This window comes from Aspergillus karnatakaensis (assembly GCF_047715665.1).
Source record: "Aspergillus karnatakaensis strain CBS 102800 unplaced genomic scaffold BJY04scaffold_21, whole genome shotgun sequence".
Taxonomy (NCBI): Eukaryota; Fungi; Ascomycota; class Eurotiomycetes; order Eurotiales; family Aspergillaceae; genus Aspergillus; species Aspergillus karnatakaensis.
This window is the reverse complement of record NW_027395733.1, coordinates 361,458-383,152: the sequence shown is the minus strand read 5'-3', so window position 1 is coordinate 383,152 and position 21,695 is coordinate 361,458. Positions and strand designations below refer to the sequence as shown.

Below are 21,695 nucleotides of genomic sequence, written 5' to 3'. Positions count from 1 at the left end.
CCTCGAGCGTGAGCAAGGGCCTGAGGGAGGGTCCGAATATCTCATTCAGTTCGCGCTGCTGCTCAGGTGTAATCAGGCCGCCCCTCTCAAGCATCCAGTCTATGGCATCATTGATTGGTTTCGACAAGTCCCCAAACCACCAGCTAAACAAGGTCTTGATAGATACGACCGTGCCGATGTTTTGGATGTATGTTAGCATCATACTGGAATCTGTCATCTAAACATGGTACAATATATCAGAGACTTGCAGGTTTGTGGTCTCCTGACCCCGATGCTCTAATTCAAACCTGAGGCGCTGCATCCCGTTGCCCTCCATCTCTGTTTCGATGGAGAGCCATACCCGAGGATCCGCACCCTTGAGGATAAAAAATGCAATGGCTGGAAGACGCCAATTGCTGTCGTAGCTGTGGTAATGTATTCCCCGCCCTTGTCTCCATGCCTCAGTGTTCCACATGTGCCTGAGAAACAGTTGCCAGCAAGAATGGCCCTCTTTGGTATCCGGTAGATTCATGTTTGGGGTGATATCTGTCTCAAAGTAGAGGCTCAGGATGTCGGTGATCACCTTTGAGTGGATACGGCTTTGTGAGCTAGACAGCGCAAGTGCCATTGCCAAAACTGCTACACGCTTTGTGGCGCTAGCCGAAGGGTAATCCGCTGTGTGCAGAATATAATCAGAGATGCCCTGAGAAGCAGACATGAGAGCAAGTTTCTCTTGCCAACACACTTTGTAGTCCTGTTCCATAAAATAAAGGTTTTCTTGGTCGTATGTTGGCCATCCACTGCCTGGCAAACCTTCCAGGACCTCGCATGTCCTGTTCAAGAAAGTGCAAAACCTGGTTGCAGGCGCAGGCTTTTTTATGGGCAGGCCGTTCGGTTCCCTGTACAAGTGGATGATATCCAAGATGTCATTTTCCAGGCTCGGTATAGTGTCTATCGAAAATGGAGGGTTATAGAAGAACGTGTTTCTTCTTCTCTGAAAGCCAAGATATTGGGAATTGCATCCAGGCACTGTCAAGTGCGCAAGGAATGTCTGACACAAGGCGTCAAAGACATCAAACCCTTTTAGCTGTTCTGTCATTTTATTGGCAACCACTTCGCTTTGTAGAAACTCCACGATTGACCGATGTGTAAGTTTAACGGTCTCCTGAAATGTGGAGTCGGCAGGAGACCGACCCATTGCAATTCTGTTGGTAACTGGAACCACCTCAATCAGTCCCTTGAATTTGCCGTAGATCTTTCTTGGAAACTTCTTGAGCCGCTGTACAACGTTGGTTTTGTTCTGAGAGCCCTAGTTGGGAGTCATGGCGAACTCGACATCTTTGAGATAATCCTCTAGATAGGCGAATCGAATGAGGGGCCAGTTAACCGGACATTGGAGGGTAACTGCTAAAATAGCATAAGCATCTCTTTGGTCAGCCTTTTGGATTTGACTGAAAATATTCCCAAAGAGCTCTTCCAACTCAGTCGGGAGTGAGTCAACCTTGGCCTCGAGTAGGGCCATCGAGTCTCCACAGCGTAGACCTTCTTCCACGTCTCGGAGAATCAGCATTACCCACAGGAACACACCAGCGGACTTGTCAACAATTTGATGTTTCAGTTGTTCGCCAGCGTTGTCGAATTGCCGAAACTGCTGGTTTATATCAAGTGTGCTTTCCACAAGTCCCCGTATGTCATGGTGGGTCAGCTCATGCAACCGGATCCGAGGGAAAGAGTCGAATAGGTCCTGGAAAACAATCCAGTCCCGACTGGAAACGCAGATCTTAACATTGCTTGTCTGTAGATTAACCCAGCGTAGTAAAAGGTTCACCATCTCAACATGGTTTCCCTCAAACTCATCAAGACCATCAATAAAAAAGGCAAACTTGTGACATTCGTAGACCTCGCCACAGCCCATTATGGCCAAAAATGCGCGTTGAATCTCAGAATGGCTGTCAAATGTAATGGTTGGGCTGACAGCAGTGGTATCCCACTGTTTTGGGAAGATGACTGGGATAAGTTCAGGAGCTTGTGAGATAATTGAATACAAAAGGCCTCGTACAAGGCCTTTCAAAGTTTTCTGAAAGGTATTTCCTGGTTTCCAAAAGAAGAATTTACCAAGAATCATGGCTTTTGGCTTCGCCCACTCCTCTAGATATTGCCTTGTTTGTTCATGGCTGCAAAGATATTTCATCAGTGTCGACTTTCCCGAACCAGGCTTTCCAGAGATGTGGAAGACTTTGCTCCCATGCGTGAGCCAGTCTATGAAGCTGTCGCGAGCATGGGCCATTTGGGGCAAGATCTCCTTCTCCTCTATTCTGAGACTGTAGCTTTTTTTCTGTGCTATTGTCAGACAATGTACCTTGCAGGTGGTATGAGCGTCGCTCAGATGTAATGTAATCAGAGCTTTTGTTTGAGCTGTTATGCGATGGTGCATATGGGGGATAGTGTGACGTCTCGTCTCCAACATTTTCAGAAGAATATTTGGAAGCATCCTCTTCGAAAGCTTCGTTGAAATCGTCACCGCTATCCTGTCCCATATCAGAGTTTTCCTCTTCAGGACGCATGAAGATCCAGTTGAAAGTTGCAGCATGCGCCTCGGCAACGTCATCAAAGCGCTCGTTTACAGATTCAAATCTCAAGCCGGCGAGAACGCGGCCTTCGCGGACTTTTATAGTTGCCTGACTCGAGCGCTCCACCAAGTCCCGGATGGTATCCAAAGCGTCGTCATTCAAGCATCTAGCGTCAAGTGCTCCACTGAGTGCATCAACGGCATCATGGAGGGAGGTAAACTCTCGTTGGCTGGATTGCCCATAGGAAACGATCTTGTCTAGACGGTCGCTGAACTCGAACCTAGTATAACCAGCCGATCAATCAGTCCATACCTCCAACCGAAGAAAGAGACGGCTTACCCTTGTTTGGCCGCTAGTAGCAACAGCAGCTCCTGCCGGCAACGATTCAACTTCTCCTCTAGAGACCTTTTCTCATCTTTCTTCCTCCAGTCGCGGTACGCAGCTCGCATACTGCTCATTCTTGAGCCTGATTTTCTGGTCTTCAAGGCCTCGAGCAGACTTCGAAGCTCATCCGAGACACTCATGCACTCCTTTGCCAGCTTGATAAGATTATCCTGGCCTCCGCTAATTAAAGACTGGCGCTTGTGTATCTCGGTTACCACAGTGTCAAACTGTAACAGCATTGATGTAAGACTTTCATTTTCTGCTGTGGCACCAGACGTCGCTTTGTGGATCTCCTGAGCCTTGCTGACGACATTCAGACCGAAGTCTATGAACGTTACGATATTGCCCAGTAGCCCAATAGCTGTTAGAGGATCCATAGTTGGAGATTGTGGATTGAAATGGACGGACTGAAGAGTTCGAATGTGATCGAAGCTCGTCAATCGAGCAGTGAGGAGGGGTCAGGAAGGTGCAGTGCATATTCGTCATCATAGTCATGTGTCCTGTACGAGGCTGTGTAATGCACAGAACAAATTACAGCCTTCTAGAGAAGAAGCAAAACTATAAACATATCCATAAGGGAAAGGTCCAGTAGCTGCGGGTCATGCTGAAGATGACGGTGATATATATAGTGTGGTATTCTCGTCATAAATCTGTACTAAAAAGGTAGAGCTTGACTGATAGACAGACAGTGTCAAAAAGAGCAATCTCCTTTTTGAGGAGTAAGCCTGACTTTGTCCAATAAGAGCGCGACCACGACAGAAACAGCGCTGCTCAATTTGTATCTCTTACTCCGCACCATATTCCATGCATCAACTGACACCCAGACTGACTGGACAGTAACTGTAGACTTGGTAGCCTCAGCGAGTGTAATTAAACATTCCATATGAAAACCACAATTTAATCGCAGCATATTGAACTGGCATCACTAGTGGCAGAGTATACTTCCTGCACCCACCACAAATTAAAGTCCCGCAATATTAGTCCTACATACCACAGAGGCACAGCAAATATGCTCGGCCTCATAGAGATATCTAAGGAGGTTCCCTTAGTAAGAAGCTAGAAAACCAAGGGTCTCCCATTTTCAGTTCGTTGTATGCCCGGCATTATCACTAATCGCTCAAAATATATACATGTTGCGTACTCGAAGTTCTTGTTATCAGGGCTAGCAGCTGACATGAGCTGTATACATGCGTCATATGAGCTAATACCACGGCCCTCAATGACATGGGGTAAGGCCAGAACCAACACCAATATGAGATTTAGCACACAGTCCATTATACGCGGACTTGCTGAAAGCAGGTCTAGTAGTCGTTCCTGGTGACGCCGAACTGCTTGCGGCGTACTTCGATTAGACTGTGGCTTCGTGGGGCTGGCCAGAAGGTCTAAGGTGCATATTAGGAGGCACTTCCATATGCGTTAGTTCCATTTGCGGGATATTCTCTTGAAGCTTCATCAAAACGTGGGAGCATTGCATGTCACGTGGTGTTCATCCAGCAAGAACTTGGCCGGATTCGGCTCGGTGGACAGCCAGAGTGGGATTAGCTCCATAGAGCTCAACCAATCACAGACTAGTAACCAATAAGCTTAAAACAGAGTTACGGAGAAAGGTTCCACCCTTACATTGCACTGTGGTATACCCCTCGACACCCCTTGTATATAAGGGCCTAGGGTTGGAGACATTCTCCCCCCCTCTGTCCATTGCGATAGCCGTCTCTCTATTCTAGTTGTCACATTCCAGCCACCAAATATGTACGCATCGTACCCTCTCTTTGTCCTGCTCCTTTTCAGGTCTCTCCGACCTACATATGCAAGTCCTGCTTGGACAGGATTGGATTCGTCCTCTGAGTCGCACGACGAAACCGTGACCGTCAGCGTGACCGCGACTCAGTGTGAGAACATAGTTTATGCCGATGCTCTTGTTGAGACAACCTATGTTACCTACTATGCTGTGGCTACAGTCACCGCTACTGCTGTACTCCCCGCAGATGTTTGTGCTGCTACACAACCTTCTGAGCCTACTGGACCTGTTCGGGGAGACATTCCTGGCGTCTATGGTGAACCGGGGGCCTCTACGAGTCCGTCTACACAGGGCAGCTCTTCTGGAAACCCCCCAAGCTCGCCTGAAGATACCACTATACAAACACTAGGGCCTCCCACTAAATCATCAGGTGGATCTTCGACTGGATCTTCGTCTGAACCCTGGTCTGAACCGTCCTCCACTAGTAAAATTGGCCACATGGTATGGCCATCAACCTGGCCAGTTCGCCCTACTACAACAACAATTAGTTATACAACCGTGTCAACAGAAGATTCCACAACGACCATCCCAGCTACAAGGCCTGAATATAGCCATACAACCTGGCATTTCACCAATTCCACAACAGCCCACCCAACCACTCGGCCCACGACTAGCCATACAACATGGCATTTCACCAACACCACAGCACCAACAAAGCCAACGAGCACTAATACACACTCGCAAGGAACAGAGCCTGTTACAACCCACACTACCAGTTCCACAACAACCCTTTCAACCACACAGCCTACAAACAGCCATACAACATGGCATTTCACGAATTCCACAACATCGACTCAGCCATCAACCACTCATGAACACTGGCCAACCACAAGGCCTAATACAAACCACACAACCACATCCACAGTTCCTCATACGACAAACCCACCGACAGCACCCTGGCCCACAGGCCCCGGCACCAATACAACCTGGTCGATCAGCCAGCCCACAACTAAATATCCGACAAATTCCACCTCTACCAGCACTACAACTTCAACAAAGCCCATCTGGTCGACAAGCACTCATACAGAAAGCTCACCTCCCACGAATACTTCCAGTACAAGCACGCACTCCACAGCCCCGCCCGTGCCAACCGCAACTGGGAATTCAACTTCGACAGTACCTCCTCCAGGACATAGTCATACACACTGGCCAACTGACACTCCCACTGCTAACTCTACAATGCCTTGGCCAACAAGCAAAGAGACAACAACATCCTTATCGATCGTTTGGCCGCCTGTGAGGCCCACAAGTCTGCCAACCACCAACTCGACGTTGCTCAGGAGAGTATAGGGCAGGAGTATGGGGCTAACTATTGTTTTTTCTCTCTTTTCCTTTCTTCTTTTTTCGCCACTTGTTTGCCCATTAAAATACAACTAATAAAATAATGACACGGATTGATTATCAACAGGCCATCTAGCAAGCACACTATACGACTAGATGGGGGAAGGGAGGGAGTTTGATTTATAATTTGGTCATTTCATACTCTAGGCAGTTGTTCTCCGAATATGCTTCCTTTATTATTTTTCAAGGCGCTACTCACCAAATGATATTTCGTATTTCTTACTCCCATGTAAGCCCTGCTAGCTAGCAATTGCAAGGTAGACTTACCCACGAATAACGTCAGACAGCACTTTCTAGGGTACGTAAAGTCACGCTCAACCATCGACCATATGATAAGTGTCTTGATTGTACATAGAGATCTTCAGGATCGTGGGATCGATGTCCATCCATAGGTCCGGAATATCCATTTACCTCCCCTTGGCACAATAAGAAAGTCAAGTTCAAGTGGAATGCTCAAAGCTCAAATTAATAATTTCATTCTTCCAGAGTCCACAGTAAGCTGCATTGATGAGCCGTACCCTTCCTGCCCGGGCCCAGCTCAGTCCTTCCTTAATCACCTTTCCGCTCCGTCAAACTACACCTCTTCCACCTGCACCCCCCTCCCCTTCCCCTGATTCACAGTCTCCGCCCCCTTAAACCCCCTCCCACTAACCCCCCTCCCAAACAACTCATCCAGCTCCTCAAACGTCCTCCCCGCCGTCTCCGGCAACCAAACCCACAACCCGACAAACAGCAGCACCCCGAGCCCCCCAAAAAGATACGCTGTCTTGGCTCCAAGATCTCCCTTATCAGGGTTAAACATATACGGAATCACAAACGCCCACACACAGTATATCGCATACTGCACCGCAATCCCAATCGAGATCGTCTTGACACGCAATCTCGACGTGGCCACCTCACAGAGCAACGTATACGCCGTGGCCCCAATGGAGATATTATAAAAGAAATTATACATGACAATAAACCCGACCGAGGTCTTGATTGCCGTTGGCGTCCCGACAGTTCCCAGCGTTGCAACAAGAAGGAGGATAAGTGTAACAACTCCATGGCCGTAGACGGTGAGCGGGCGGCGCCCGACACGGTCAACGAGGAACCATGAGCAGATATTCCCAGCCATGGCGAGGCCGTGCTGCGTGATCTGGAGCTTGAAGCTTGCGGCCGTGTCGTAGCCGGCGAGCTGCATGTAGTAGGTCCCGTAGGAGGAGATGAAGTAGACGCCGCCGAGGGCTTGGGTTGCGAGCGGCATGATGGAGATGAGTGTGCGGCGGAGGTTAGTGCGGCGGAGGCAGTCGAGGAAGGTTGCGCTGTTGCTGTCGTTTGTCTCTGAATTGGTGTGCTGGAGGGTGGTGCGGATGGAGGCGATGTGGGTGGGGATGTCGGATTCCGAGACGCCCAAGCGGCGGAGCATGCGGGTGGCTTTTTCTTCCTTGCCGGCGGATAGACACCAGACGGGGGATTCGGGGAGGAAGGGGGCTGGGAGGAGGGCGATCCCGCCGAAGGCGAACTGGGAGCAGAAGACGGCGCGGTAGGCCCATCGGGTTGGGCTGTTGCCGGTCTTGTCGATTATGATTGAGGCGGCGAGGGGGCCAAGGGTCATCATTAGGGCTGTGAGGCAGGTTAGGACTCCGCGGGTTGCGTTGGGGGAGACCTAGAGTGGACTTTCAGGTGTTCATGGTTCCTGTAGATGGTACGGTTGCTGGGACAAAGCACTAACCTCGCCAATGTAGGTGACTGCAACAGCAAGAAGCACGCCGGCAGTCCAGCCGTTGATGAACTTCCCACCGAAGAAGACTGGTTCCGTGGTAGCCACGAACTCCAGAGCAACGGCGGCGAATGAAGCCAGGATGCCGGTGATGAAGACGGGCTTGCGGCCGATCTTGTCGGCGACGTATGCAGCACCAAAGGTGCCGATGATGGAGGCGGCGATGGGGCCAGCGTTGAAAGCCGACTGCCACTGGGTATTGAGGACATAATCACCTGCGTACTCCCTGCCAAAATCCTCCCGAAAACGAGGGATAGCTAGCACCATGCCCGCCGCCTGGTTCTCGAAGGAGACGAGGAGACATGTCCAGACGGCGAACAGACACCAGAGGATTTGCTTGGGTTGCTGCCGTACTGTTTCGATTATGCTGAGCTCTTTCTCGTTGGGGGGGTTGGTCGCTTCGGGCTTGCTGGCGTGCTCGACCTCTTGATATTCATTCTCTTTAGAGTCCATGGTGAGGGAAGTAGCAGTGCTGTGATCGCCACCCCTAAGGATGTTTGTGAAAAGGGCCGGTGAACAAGATTATCAATGGTAAGAATATGGATCAGGGAATCTGAGTGACTGCGAGGTTCTGGAGTCGAGCGTCCCTGCGGTTATATATGGTGGAACCAGGACACCAAAGGGATCTGGGGAATCCATGCTTTCAACCTCAATCTGGGGTCTGGGGATTCGATTCATCCTCGGTAAAGGGTCCATGTGGCATGTTCCAGCTTCCATGGTCAGACTGCTACCTGACTCGTAGGATGCTGTCTCGTGGTGGCAACCGGGGAGTATCGGAGTGGAGCTGTTGGAGTAATTTCCGCCATTCGGTTAATAGGGCAATGCTTTCTTTTTCAGAGACTGGACTGCAATTGGAATCGTCATGCACATTTTATTGAACCAGGTCATACAACCCCTTTAACCGCACGACTAAATCCCCTAAATCACCACTCTCCTCCACCCAGTACTCAATCAACCCGATAACCCTCACCACTGCAGTCCTCCAAACCTCCTCCTCCGGCAGCAGCTCCACAAACACACCCCTACTTCTCTCCTCATACTTTGCCCTCAGCGCCACACCTAGTAAGCACAATGCACTCCGCGAACAAGTCCGAAGCATAAGCCACGTGCCCTGATGCCGGTGCCAGTACCCGGGTCTACTAATCGTGATCCGATCGACGGCGTTCCGCAGCGCTTCACGGGCTATTCTGAGTATGTCGGGAGTCAATTCGTGCATAGGCGAGCAGGCAACCGCTCGAATGGCTGGGAAGTAGACCACGTCGAGGATGTCAATGTAGTGCGAGTGGAGGATGCCCGAGAGGATATCTGTGATCGGTAGGGAGTGCGTAGTGTCGAGGGTAAAGGATACAGATGTCGGGAGGACGTGGTACCATTCTAGGAGTTTCTGCTTGTATTCTGAGACGTAGTGGGTGTAGCTCGTGCTGTTGTTATTGCCCGCTTGATACCACGAGTCCGGTCTGTAGCGGGACGACAGGGCATCGTTCATGATCCGCCGCAGCGCGATCTCGGCGAGGTAGAAAAACCAGGCGCGCTCAAGATCCTCGTTCTCTTTCCCCTGTCTGGTGGCAGGTAAGGTTGTCATTGTGCCGAGACGCGGAGGCGATGGGTAGACGTGGGGGTAGGGCATTTGAGTAAGACTAGATCCCGAAAGGCCAAGCTCAGCGCATAGTTCCCTAAATGGCGTCGAGAAAAATCAGGTCAGTCTTTCTTTCTATTCCATTACAGGCTGGGTTGGGAGTGGGGCACTTGCAGCTCGCTCTTTAGACAACTCCAGTAAAGACTCTCGCCCATGGAGGTCTGGCTTTGGCTTCCCGTTGGTCGTCGCTCAGCGGTTCCAGCCTGAGGGAGTCGACTCCAGCCCCCGGTTTCGATATCGGTATGATGCTCCTGTGCCGTTAACCACGCAACGCACTGAGTGCCTGCCTGGGAAAAGGCTTTCCAGGCCGCAAGGATCCGAAATGTGTTCATCAGATAGACGGCGGTTAGAAAGCTGCATTGAATAGCCGTGAGGGAGCTCTGGTGATAAAGCATCCCAATGCGGCGCTGTGAGGCCTGGAAGAAAACTTCGGCCCGGGCGAGTCGCTCTGGCTGGCGCGAGAACCCTGGTTCCTGTTCCTCGGTGGGGGAGACTGACAGGATGCTTACGGCGCAGATTAGGAGCTGGAGTGGGTAATGTAGCGTTAGTACATTGCTGTAATCGGGTTTCTGTGAGAAAGAGGATTCCAAAAATGAGTACTAACAACAAGGCATGCTGTATCATCGTCACACTGCAAGCCAGAGTGCACAAAGCTCCTGACCTGGCTCCACAACAGATCAATGTCGAATATGGGATTTTTGATATGGTTTGACTGGAGGAAGTTCTCGACGAGCTGGAAGACAAGCTCTGGATTTAAATCATGGATTTGACTCTCGGGCTCACAGTATCTCGCTACACCCTCCCGTGAGAGCACCGAGATGAGCGGAGGAACCGACTTGATGCCGAATACTAGCCATGTGGAAATGCTCTCGAGCGTCATCTCTGAACTTTCCAAGATCATCTGCGCAGTCGGCGGCCGACTCCCTTGTTTGCCGTTATTGTTTTGCGCAACTACACCCGTAGAGAAGCTCTTCGACGGTGTCGCAGCTGTTCCTGCTCCTGTTCCCATAGCCGCCACAAGGGTCCGCTCCATCTCAGCGAGCCGCTGTAGAATCGCCAGGCTACCACGATCTAATCTCGAGTGATCCGTCGCTTCATCCTCCGTATACTGGCAGTGGCCCCCTGTAGCCGCGCAAAAGCCACAGACGGGCCGGTTATTGTCGCATTTGGTTTTCCTTGCCCGGCAGACTATGCAGGCTCTACCGGCGCGCTTGCGCTCATAGGATCCAGCTGCACGTGGCAAGTCTGACGAGGGCTGTTCTTGGGCTGGGCTCGGGGTGGATGTCATTGTGGTCTTGTCCTGGGGAATATCGGAGCGGAGACTGACTTTATGCAGTGTACGTAGCTGGGTGGGTGGATAGTTGGAGTAGTAAATACTTTTGCCGAACTTACTCCGCATGAACGATTCCTAGTCGCTCCGATACTCCCCGCCCCACTCTGGCCATTCTGCTGGAGTCGGTTGGAGCTATAGAGTGCCGTCCAGTTGCAATGGATGGGTAGCTACATCTCCCTGTCGATCCCCAGAAGTTCTCCCAGTGTAAACGTAACCCGAGTCACTCCGTCGAATACAAATACCCATTCCTTGCGCGCCGTCTTCGAACCAGAGCATCAATTGATACTCTCACTGCTGTCGCCTGTCAAGCATACATTCACAATGACCACCATCACCACCCTCCCCACAGACGGCGATGACACCGTATCGATATCTCTCAACCCTACCAACACCATCTCAGACATCAATCCCCTAATCTATGGAGGCTTCCTCGAGTCAGCACCCCAGCCACACCCATCCTCTTAATATCTGACCCTGGAATACAGACACATGGGCCGCTGCATCTACACAGGCATCCACGACCCGACAAACCCCAACGCCCACCTCATCGACTCAGCCGGCAACCGCAAAGACGTCCTCTCCTGCCTCAAAGATGAACTCCGAGTCCCCGTAGTCCGCTACCCAGGGGGCAACTTCGTCGCGTCATACCGGTGGCAAGACGGCATCGGGCCGAAAGACCAGCGACCTGTACGGCCGGAGCTTGCATGGGGAGGAATTGAACCAAACACATTTGGAACGGACGAGTTTATGGCCTGGTGCAAGGATGTCGGGGCGGAGCCGTACCTGTGCTTGAATATGGGGACTGGCACACTGGAAGATGCGCTGGCTTGGTTGGAATATTGTAACGGCGACAAGGGTACGTACTATGCAGAGCTGAGAAGGAAGAATGGGCATGAGAAGCCTTATAACGTCAAGTACTGGGCGTTGGGGAACGAGATGTGGGGACCCTGGTATGTCGACTCAGTCAACGCCTATATTCACTGCATCAACTAACCGTTATCTTCTAGGCAAGTCGAGCAGCATAGCAAAGAAGACTACGCGAAGAAGGCCATCCAGTGGGCAAAAGGTACAGCCACTCCCAACCTCCACACCAAACCCAACGACCTAACACTCCTACAGCCCTCAAACTCCTCGACCCAACCATAACGCTCATTCTCTGCGGCAAAGACGGCTACTCAGACTGGGACCGCTACGTACTACAACACACCCTCCGCTACATCGACATGCACTCCATCCACTACTACTCGCTCGGCAACAGCCACTGTGAAAACATCTCCTCGGTCTACGGCGCCGAGCGCGCAATCCAGATCTGCTCGTCGCTGATCGACCTCGCCCGCTGCGAATTCTCCCTCGACGCCTTCCCGGACGTCGACCTCATCTCTACGAAACCCCAAACAGCGACCCGGCCGACCATCTGTCTGGACGAGTGGAATATCTGGGATCCGACCCGCGCACCGGGGTCGACGGGGGCGGAAGAGCACTACACGCTCAGTGATGCATTGGCTGTGGGCGTGTGGCTGAATGTGTTTATCCGGAATGCGAGGGAGCTGGGGATGTGTACGATTGCGCAGAGTGTGAATGTGATTGCGCCGTTGATGACGACGGAGAATGGGGTGTGGAGGCAGACGACGTATTTTCCATTGCTGTTGTTTTCGAAGTATATGCGTGGGAGGAGTGTTGCGGTGCATGTGCGGTCGCCCGTGCATACGGGGAAGACGATGCCGGAGTGGGTGGGGAGTACCTGTGTGGTTCCGAAGTTAGATGTCAGTGCTGCTGTGAGTGAGGGGTGGGTTAGTGTTGTTGTGGTTAATAGTGATGAGGAGGTGGGCTATGAGGTTGAGCTGGATGGGGTGCGTGTGGCTGAGGGGCAGGTGCCGGAGGTGTTTATTGTGGGAGGGGATGGGTTTGAGGCCAGTGATCGGAATAATGAGGGGGGTGAGAAGGTGAGTATTAGAGAGGGCAGCTGGGATGGGAAGAGCAATAAGTTCACTTTTCAGAGACTGAGCCTGACGATGCTCAGGTGGAAGCTGTAGCCGGACATGGAGTCTATGCGCGCCGGTCATAAACAGGTGTCAATTCGAGAACAGACTAGTACAATCAATTTCTATGGCAGCTGCCATAGTAATCTGAGGATACACAGTCAATTCAAAGGTGTAGCAGAGGAGACAAGGCTCCAGTAGCTGCACCTATACAGAAATCATGAGATATGCTGATGCCATAAGGGATCCTCCGGGGCCAATATGGGGTACAGATAGCTTGGTCGAGAATGAAATTCCCCGCAACCTTAATAATCCTGATGAGGAATATATCTGCATCCGAGATAATCAGTGTACCTGGAAGATTGGGGTTGGGACCGGTAGACGAGTGTAGGATTGTGGGGAAGCATATGGATGAACCATGCAGTTATAGGCTCCGGTAATAGACTTTAGTACTACGAGCACAAGTCACGTAGGCAGAAAGAGTAATCTTGCATAGCATATGGCACAAATGGCAAGGCTGCCGTCTCACAAGATGAGTCCTCTCATACGACCTGAAGACCTATCTAAGTCAAACGTTGACAGTGCAAGGAAATTGACCAGTCTATGTAATATGCAGCATGGCAACGGAGAGTAGCTTGATTACTCTAATTGCAGAACAGAACTTCGAGATCAATCCCTTTGGGCTGCGCTGTGAGTTACACAACCGGGGCCCCGGACAAAACTGCTTAGGACTGTCGGAACTTCGTAGGATCTGGGGTATAAATAAGGGCTGCTGGCACCCCGGAATGAGTACCTTGGAGCAAGCATCTTACCTCCAATATTTTCTTATAACAATAATCAAACTTACATCTCTTCTCCTCTCCAGTACTCGAGACCAGCAAGATGATCATCCTCACACCCAGAGAGGCAATCGTTGCCGGACAGCCATGGAGTTTTGTCTGTAGAGAATGGAAGAAGTACGCCAATTGCTCCTATTACTTCACTCAATGTACAGCAAATGACTGAATCCGACATAGATCCGAAGCCCAGGAGGTCAACTGGTGGCTCACGCACTTTGCATCCCGAGACGGCAATGGCGGTAATGGCTATTGCGTACTGCTCAACCCCGAGGGGCCATTCAGGCACCCCAATAGCGAGGAGGCTACGGTTCATGTTTCGCGAGACGTCGGTCTTTTGTGTGGGTACGTTGTCGTCTCCCGTCGAAAGACATTATATTGAAACCGCCCTGGTGACTGACTGGTGCTATGAATTAGATCTGGGTACAAGATCTGGGCTATGAGGGTCGGCGAAAATCCTAACAATGACACTGATAGGGATCCTCTTGCTGAGTCTCAGTTTGTCAATGTATCATGCAGGTCAGGCTGAGATCGAGACAGATGCTTTGCTTTCTGTTTGTGGTAGCGAAGGGGTGTTGGAACGGTTTAGTCTAGCCTTGGTATGGGTTTTTCCCTTCCTACTAGGTTTTCCCATGCTGTTATGTGAATGCAAAGGCTACTAGTAATAATATTTGTTGAGAACATGCGTAATAAAGCAGTTTTGGCCCCGGATACTGTTGCAAACCCTAGAAACTATGCTGCAAGGTGAGGCAAAAGTAGAGGCCACATTCCGCCCTTAATGCAAATGGATCTTTCACCCTGTCTTTCTTTTGCCTTTTGAGTATCTACGGATAAGTAAATTGAAATCTTTTGTGTCTTAACCCGCAACCCCCGTTATTTATGGATGGTGAAGTTCCTGATCACACAAATAGAACAGTACCTATTTAGTAGTAAAAGCCGGGATTATGGGATATGAACCATCAAAGCACAGGACAGACACTATATCGTAGTCTTTACTTCTTGGGGTGATGGTCTCGGTATAATACTGAGCTCGAAGGACTACAACATAAAGGTGTGCGTAGAGGTGCCCCCTATCACGTTCCCAGGAAAGAAGCAGTATACCAGCTCTCGACATTGCGTCCGCTAGGTGGCCATAACCATAGGGCCTGATACATTCGTCAAAGTGCTGACGTCAAGTCTGAGTCATATTCCGAGCCTCTGAGAAGCTGTGGCGCCGAATATTGCAAGGTGTAACAGTTTTCAGCCACAGTCATGCATGATTGAGATTGAGCCTCTGCAGGAGCTTACGGTGCAACGAGAATAGTCATTCTTGATGACGCAAGATATACCTCCCTGTTAGCCTTACGAGTGTGACCACTAGAAAAGCCATCCGCTATCGGCAGCCTATTACCTGCTACTGATTGATCAGCTGGTTCGGGGAAATTATCGGACAGAGATTATGCACGAGCAAACCTTCTCTCAAAGGGTTGGACAATACGAAGGCGGCTGAGGAACTGGCCTATTACACTTCATCGCCCACGCTATCTCGAGTCACACAAATGTCACGGTAGCTAACTAACCCATAGTCAAGAGACCGTCTCATTATCGTGACAAATCCAAGGTCAGATGCCCAAACGCGGGTATTGGTAGGTAGCGTAGACATAAAAGGAAGAGACCGAAGCCCTTATCATCTCATTAAATACTCTCTTTCACCCCTTACACCCTCTCAGACCCTCTCCCTGCTCGAAGACTAAAGCAGAATGTCCTACCTCCTCGCCCTCTTGACATCTCTCACCGCCGCTCTCTCCCCCTCCCCCTCCACCTCCCCCGTCCGCCCATCCATCGTCGGCGGCGCCGAAGTCTCAATCACCGACTACCCCTACCAAATCGCCCTCCTCACCTACGGCGTCGCCACCTGCGGCGGGAGCATCGTCAGCCCCAACCACATCGTCACCGCAGCGCACTGCGTATCCAACGTCCCTGAATCAGAACTGACTATCCGCGCTGGCTCGTCCCTCTCTGCCTCCGGCGGAAAAGTACTTGATGTTTCCGCCGCCGCGATCCACCCAGAATACTATGCCCCTCGCACCGACAACGACATGGCAGTTCTAACCCTGAACGAGAGCATTCCTTTCGGAAGCGAGATTGCAGCGATCGCGCTACCCGGTCTCACCGGCGAAACTGGATCAGGAGCACTCAGTGCAGGCACCGAAGTCGTTATCTCAGGCTGGGGGTCTCTCTCCGAGGGGGGCGCGTCTTCACCGACACTACAAGCAGTGACGGTGAATGTGGTCGGGATAGAGGAGTGTAGGGCGATTTTCCAAGACTTCGGGGTTATCACGGAGAGTATGTTTTGCGCTGGGGTTCCGGAGGGCGGGAAGGATGCGTGCCAGGGGGATAGTGGGGGGCCGGTTGTGGCGGACGGGGTGTTGGTGGGTGTTGTTTCTTGGGGGAATGGGTGTGCCAGGGAGGGGTTTCCGGGAGTTTATGCGAGTACGGGGGCTGCGAGGGATTTTATTGAACTTGTTACCGGGGTTTGACTGGGGTTGGAAGTAGAGATAGAGATAGAGATAGATGGGCTGATGCAGATTTTCTCGTGTGAAGATTGTACCCAGGCGATCGGGCTGCTCTGAAGACTGACAGGGGGCCCTTTAGAGAGGGGATGGGTTGTTTGTATAGTTCCTATCTTGTATGATGTATATCTGGATAGAGGTAACTCACCCGTGTCCTTGCTGAACTGTGGGAGATGATTGTGATAGGTCATTCATGCGAATGGCCAGTAATATGCGTACTGGACTGGCAGGAAGGATTAGAAGGCTCTTTATGCAGTGTACAGCTTATGCATCTCCTGGCTGGACAAGACAACCCGCCGACGCCACGGGAAGCCAGCCAGCACAAGCGCCAGTCTTGCCGGAGCTTCATCAAGCGTGCACTGGCCAGCAGTAATTAAGCGATCCATCAGCGATCCTCAACGGGATCCGTCATTTCAGGCGAACGGTCGATTGGGCAGGATGGCAGACTGACAGATGGCAGAGGAAATGATATCCGCTTACCAATGCACTAGTCTTGTCTTAGTCATCGGCAGTTGGGGGCTAGCTGCTACGGTTGTTTCAGGAAGGGATTATCTACTTTGTTGGAGTGCTCAGGGCTGTCCCGAGGTCGTTCTGTGTCAGTATGAAGGAAGAGTCTTGGAAGAGCAAGGCAAGATATACCTTAGTAGACGGACTAAACAGGTGTAAACCCTCTGAGATCTTCTGAAACCAGTGAAGAAAGTGGGAGATCAGAGGCGTCAGTGGCTGAGCGGCTGCAGCGGATCCATACTCGTTCGGAGACCACCCACCAATCAACTGTACAGTACTTTGGAGCTGCTCCGCCATGATAAGGAAGTAGAGCCGCCATCAATCTCATTGGAAAGCCGTTTCGAGCACTCAGAACCTCCATTGCTAGCTTGCGTATGACGTGAACAGACCAAGGTTCTCATTGCTCGAGGGTCTCAATGCTTGGTATCCACTGGCTTACCCTGACAGCCTTGTACATCGGGGGTTCTCCGGTGTCAAGTTTAGGGTATGTTCTTCGCGGAGTATTATACTGATGCTATTGAGCTCAATGATATCAAAGTCATCGTGTACTACGATAGACAGAGACTCCCATCGTGCGAGTCAACTCCGTACTCTCATGAGCTCCGAGTCACCGAGTACTCTGGAGTCTGCAAATCCATCCCACCGGCCCGAGAGGGATGGTGAGCTCGGTGGATCGACATACGAGTCGTTGGCGGCTGTCGCTCATTGGGCCCATTCAAACGGCTTGCTTTAGCGTCCTGCCCTAACCACGCTCATTTAAAGATCTGTCAATATCCTCAACAGCGTGTGGACGTCCCCTTTGCAGGTTCTCGTCTTCGCTCTCAGTCTGCTCTTCACAACCACCATGGCACCTCCGGCAGATCCATCTTCATCCCAGTCAACCTTGGCAGAGGGAGCTCCCACAATGCCTGAGCTCCCCCACCGTTCGAAGCACCAACTAGACAATCCCGAATTCCTGTGGGTTGACGTCCAGACTGACGTATCGCAAAGAACCAAGGCCAAAGTCCGGAGACAGGCCAAGTCGTTTGTCTCGAATAAGCACTTTCGAAAGAAGAAGCAGGCCGCTATAGATCGGCTGAAGCCTGAGCCTTTCCCATCCCGCGTCTCGCAGAGCAAGCATACTGAAGAAGAAGAAGCAAATGAGAGCACTACACTTCTGGACGTCAGACGTGAGAGACCACAGGCATTGACAACATTTCCAAGCCAAAACTACGGAAATCCGTTCGCCTCGTACTCAATGCCCATGACGGGTACGCTGAGCATGTACTTGCATCATTGTACGTCCACCTTTCATCTATCTATATAGAAGTGCGCATACTAAAAATCCACAGACAGGGTCCACCTGATTACCTCCTCATACCGCTCTGATGCCGCCAAAGCCCAGAACTGGTGGCTACAAAAGGCAATGGCCTCGCCAGCGCTAATCCAAACCTGCGCCTTCATGGCAGCCGGACACAAGGCATCTCTTGAAGCCAGCCAAGGGCTCCCTACCGAGGTTGTCCAAAAGTCAGCCAAGGACTCATTTTATTTCCGCATCAAAGCAATCGCTGCCCTGAATGAGCAGCTGCAGGATCCTGCGACGGCCGCTACCGAGTCGACAGTTCTTTTTGTCAACGCACTGGTGTCGATGGAGGTGCGTTTTCTATACTTACTGTACAAGAGTCTCGCTGACTCCCACGAATACAGGCGCTCAGCGGAGATCACCAAGCCCTACAGTCCCACATCGAGGGTCATAAAGTTCTCATCGCCATGATGGGTGGCATCGAGACCTTCGACCACATGATGCTCTCTGCAATATACCAGTGTGTTTCCTCCCTCAGCCCTTCCACTAACCCGACTAACCCCTTCTAGAGCCATAATCTTCATCGCAGCCCTCTACAACTCCAAACCCCTTATCCCCATGCTCCCCATATTCCGCAACAACGTCCTAAAAAGCGCAAAGCTCTTCAACAGCCAAGACATCCCGCCCGGCTGCGTTATCCCCCCCACTATATCCTCGCTCGGCACCCGTTTCACAAGCCCGCACTCACCCTGGACTCCGTCGCTACATCCAACTATGCAATCCCTCCTCGAGATCTTCCGCCGTCTGATCCAGCAGCTGGAACTTGGGACGTTATACCCGAGTCTAATTCCCCCAACAGATAACGACCTGTTCGTTGTGATTCAGCATCAGATGCTTTCGCTAGAGTACAAAAGCGAGGCTACGGATGTCAATCTAAATGAACCACTCCGCCTAGCACTGCTATTATATCTCTACGTCCGCGTCGTACGGTTCGGGAATCTCCCAATGGTAGGATCTCTAGTCGAGCACCTGAAAGCATCCCTCACCCCACTACCACAGCCACAACCACAACCACAACCACAACCACAGGTCGAACCTACTCTCACCCCCTTTCAAACAGTAGCACCAGACCTCCTCTTCTGGATCCTCTTCATGGGCGGCCTAGCCTCGCAGGGCTATCCATCGCATATGTGGTTCGTCACGCAACTTGCAACTGTCGCTGGATTATTAGGCTTGGAAATGCGAGAGTGGACGAGCGATGTAAGGCCATTGCTGGGCGAGTTCTTCTACACGGATCAGACGGGGGATACGGCGGGGGATGATCTGTGGAGTGAGGTTGTTGCCGTGGAGGGGGGGAAGGAGTGGCGGTATATTGCGCCGAAGCCGGGGTTCTAAGGGGTACTGAGTGGACTTGGAGGACCTTGATATTCGCATCACTCACTCCTCCAGGAGTATCGTATTCCCGCCAATGGCTCGGCCTTTCTTGAATTGATCTAGATGGGCCAAGGAAGTAGGGACTTCCAACCCGGTTTCTGGAGTGGTTGGTTTGTACTAGCGGAAGCTGTTCAGTGGTCCCTCTTCAGTCTCCACCAATGTACCTGAACAAAAGAACAAGAACCAAGGGCATAGCCTCCGGATGTACTCTATACGTGCTATCAACCCCGGAGTACTATTTTGGTCAAGATGTGCGTCGGCTAGGGTTCGGATGTGAGGCTATAATTCGTTCCTCTGGAAGGATTCGCGGATTTCGTATAGTAGTCTTTCTCCAATTGGCTCGCCTGGGCAATCTCCACAGAGACATGTGGAATTGGCTTGTACCTCCTATAGTTTGAACGCCTTGATCCTGATTCTATACGGTGCCATTGAACCCACCCACTGCCACTCTATACGGCAGCTCAGCCTACATCTACCTCTCCGTAGTACTTGGCCACCATAACTGAAAAGCATATAAGAGAGCCCCCTCCACCATACACTCCCTTCAACATCAACATCACAACCCAGCTCGAACATCCACCACCATGACTTCTCTCCCCCCCTCCCTCTGCACCCCCTCCGCCTTCTCCTACCCCTTACTCCCGGACATCTCCATCCTCTCCCTAACCGCCACCCAAGTCTCCAACATCACAAAACACGTCCCCGAACTCCTCTACTTCAACCACCCCGCCGTCACCGCCGAGAACGTCTCCTTCTGCAACATAACAGTCACATACACCCACACCCAATCCGACACCCCCAACCCCCCCTCAACCGCCAACATCCTCCTCCCGACCTCAAACTGGAACACCCGCCTCCAAGCCCTCGGTGGCGGCGGCTACACTGCAGGCTTCACAGCCGCAACAGCAGACGCCATGATCGCCGCCGTCTCCGAAGGCTACGCGGCCCTCACCACCGACGGCGGCCACTCCGCCAGCAACACACCTGCAACATGGGCCCTCAAGCCCGACGGCAGCGCAAACTACAACGCAATCCACAATTTCGCACTCCTCTCCCTCGGTGACTCCGCGCTCATCGCGAAGAGCATCATCCACTCCGCGTATGGAACGCCACCGACATATTCCTACTGGACTGGCTGCTCGCAGGGCGGAAGACAGGGTCTCGCTCTCGCGCAGCACTACCCGGATGCATATGAGGGGATTGTAGCGAGTGCGCCGGCGATTAGCTGGCCGCGGTTTGCGATCGGGGGGTTGTGGCCGCAGGTTGTCATGGACGTTATGGGTGTGTATCCGAGTGGGTGTGAGATCCAGGTGATTTCAACAAGGGCGGTTGAGGAGTGTGATTTGGTGGATGGGCGTGCGAACGGGGTTGTTCTGGAGCCTGAGGGCTGCGCGTTTGATCCGTTTTCTCTGGTTGGGGTGGAGGTTAATTGTACGGGGTCTGGTCCTGTGGTGATTTCAGAGGCTGCGGCGGCGGTTGTGGATGCGGCGTGGACTGGTGCGAGGGATGCGAAGGGGGAGTTTCTCTGGTATGGGTTTGAGCGTGGGACGGTGTTGGCGGGGGCGTCGGGGACGGCGGCGGATACGGACTGTTCTAATGGGACGTGTGTTGGTGCGCCGAACGAGCTGTATATGCAGTGGGCGAAGGTCTTTGTTGAGAAGAATCTGGATTTCAACTTGTCGGGCCTCGCGCATGAGGAATTTGACCATCTCTTCCGCAAATCCGTCCAGCAGTGGGGTGTGGCGTATAGCACGGATAGCCCTGATCTATCTGCCTTTCGTGATAGGGGAGGGAAGATGCTTGGTTATCATGGTTTGGTACGTCTTTACACACTACTTTAACCTGGACCCTGTCGATATTACACGTAACTAACGCATCTGCTATAGATGGACGAAGTGATTCCTCCCAAAGGCACCCGCGCTTACTACGAGTCGGTGAGAGCGCTTGATGCCAATGTGCACGACTACTACCGGTTCTTCGAAGCACCGATGATGGCTCATTGCTATGGGACGAAAGGCGGATATCCGTCGAGTATATTCGATAGTATGGTTGCGTGGGTGGAGAATGGGACGGTGCCAGAGAGTCTGCCGGCTACATATACCCCTGAGGCAGAGGTTGAGCTTGAGGGAGTATTGTGTCCGTATCCGCAGAAAGCGAGGGCTGGTGAGGATGGTGGGACTTACTGTGCTGAGTGAGTTGTCCAGTTGAGGTAGGATGGGGATGGATGGATGAAAGATACTCTTAAGTGATAGCAACCCCTGTTATTCTACTCGATGTATTATCTACGGAGCTTCATGATCTG

At 51.8% G+C, this 21,695-nt stretch overlaps 10 protein-coding genes across 10 annotated transcripts; 5 read left to right on the top strand and 5 right to left on the bottom strand.

Moving 5' to 3' along the window:
• Positions 1–217: 217 nt before the first annotated feature.
• BJY04DRAFT_217759 (uncharacterized protein) lies at positions 218–697 on the bottom strand (the record flags this gene model as incomplete). Its single annotated transcript, XM_073716129.1, has 1 exon — positions 218–697. One exon carries the CDS (start codon positions 695–697, stop codon positions 218–220), a length of 480 nt encoding a protein of 159 aa, XP_073571881.1.
• A 591-nt stretch (positions 698–1,288) lies between these two features.
• Positions 1,289–3,310, bottom strand: BJY04DRAFT_217758 (uncharacterized protein; the record flags this gene model as incomplete). Its single annotated transcript, XM_073716128.1, has 3 exons — positions 1,289–2,289; positions 2,339–2,829; positions 2,889–3,310. 3 exons carry the CDS (start codon positions 3,308–3,310, stop codon positions 1,289–1,291), a joined length of 1,914 nt encoding a protein of 637 aa, XP_073571880.1.
• A 3,336-nt stretch (positions 3,311–6,646) lies between these two features.
• On the bottom strand, positions 6,647–8,287 carry BJY04DRAFT_207222 (general substrate transporter; the record flags this gene model as incomplete). Its single annotated transcript, XM_073713830.1, has 2 exons — positions 6,647–7,720; positions 7,787–8,287. 2 exons carry the CDS (start codon positions 8,285–8,287, stop codon positions 6,647–6,649), a joined length of 1,575 nt encoding a protein of 524 aa, XP_073571879.1.
• A 418-nt stretch (positions 8,288–8,705) lies between these two features.
• On the bottom strand, positions 8,706–9,461 carry BJY04DRAFT_217756 (fungal specific transcription factor domain-containing protein; the record flags this gene model as incomplete). The annotated part of the gene is made up of 1 exon (XM_073716127.1): positions 8,706–9,461. The coding sequence occupies one exon, from the start codon at positions 9,459–9,461 to the stop codon at positions 8,706–8,708; it is 756 nt and encodes a 251-aa protein (XP_073571878.1).
• Positions 9,462–9,553: 92 nt separating this feature from the next.
• On the bottom strand, positions 9,554–10,758 carry BJY04DRAFT_217755 (Zn(II)2Cys6 transcription factor; the record flags this gene model as incomplete). Its single annotated transcript, XM_073716126.1, has 2 exons — positions 9,554–9,994; positions 10,075–10,758. The coding sequence occupies 2 exons, from the start codon at positions 10,756–10,758 to the stop codon at positions 9,554–9,556; spliced, it is 1,125 nt and encodes a 374-aa protein (XP_073571877.1).
• Positions 10,759–11,124: 366 nt separating this feature from the next.
• BJY04DRAFT_227508 (alpha-N-arabinofuranosidase) lies at positions 11,125–12,836 on the top strand (the record flags this gene model as incomplete). Its single annotated transcript, XM_073718638.1, has 4 exons — positions 11,125–11,237; positions 11,289–11,753; positions 11,811–11,869; positions 11,923–12,836. 4 exons carry the CDS (start codon positions 11,125–11,127, stop codon positions 12,834–12,836), a joined length of 1,551 nt encoding a protein of 516 aa, XP_073571876.1.
• A 758-nt stretch (positions 12,837–13,594) lies between these two features.
• BJY04DRAFT_187956 (uncharacterized protein) lies at positions 13,595–14,323 on the top strand. Its single transcript, XM_073711136.1, has 3 exons — positions 13,595–13,738; positions 13,799–13,963; positions 14,036–14,323. The coding sequence occupies exons 1-3, from the start codon at positions 13,665–13,667 to the stop codon at positions 14,145–14,147; spliced, it is 351 nt and encodes a 116-aa protein (XP_073571875.1). The 5' UTR covers positions 13,595–13,664; the 3' UTR covers positions 14,148–14,323.
• Positions 14,324–15,311: 988 nt separating this feature from the next.
• BJY04DRAFT_227506 (serine protease) lies at positions 15,312–16,137 on the top strand (the record flags this gene model as incomplete). Its single annotated transcript, XM_073718637.1, has 1 exon — positions 15,312–16,137. The coding sequence occupies exon 1, from the start codon at positions 15,358–15,360 to the stop codon at positions 16,135–16,137; it is 780 nt and encodes a 259-aa protein (XP_073571874.1). The 5' UTR covers positions 15,312–15,357.
• A 1,444-nt stretch (positions 16,138–17,581) lies between these two features.
• Positions 17,582–19,354, top strand: BJY04DRAFT_227504 (uncharacterized protein; the record flags this gene model as incomplete). Its single annotated transcript, XM_073718636.1, has 4 exons — positions 17,582–17,954; positions 18,009–18,310; positions 18,364–18,479; positions 18,529–19,354. 4 exons carry the CDS (start codon positions 17,582–17,584, stop codon positions 19,352–19,354), a joined length of 1,617 nt encoding a protein of 538 aa, XP_073571873.1.
• An 8-nt stretch (positions 19,355–19,362) lies between these two features.
• Positions 19,363–21,590, top strand: BJY04DRAFT_227502 (Tannase/feruloyl esterase; the record flags this gene model as incomplete). The annotated part of the gene is made up of 2 exons (XM_073718635.1): positions 19,363–21,210; positions 21,280–21,590. Exons 1-2 carry the CDS (start codon positions 19,978–19,980, stop codon positions 21,586–21,588), a joined length of 1,542 nt encoding a protein of 513 aa, XP_073571872.1. The 5' UTR covers positions 19,363–19,977.
• Between the last annotated feature and the right edge of the window lie 105 nt (positions 21,591–21,695).

Bases quoted from the DNA above. Each gene is read 5' to 3' on its own strand.
- BJY04DRAFT_187956 (XM_073711136.1), top strand. From the start codon at position 13,665: ATGATCATCCTCACACCCAGAGAGGCAATCGTTGCCGGACAGCCATGG. The intron at 13,739-13,798 runs GTACGCCAATTG...AATCCGACATAG, and splicing joins GTCTGTAGAGAATGGAAGAA to ATCCGAAGCCCAGGAGGTCA. The intron at 13,964-14,035 runs GTACGTTGTCGT...GCTATGAATTAG, and splicing joins GACGTCGGTCTTTTGTGTGG to ATCTGGGTACAAGATCTGGG.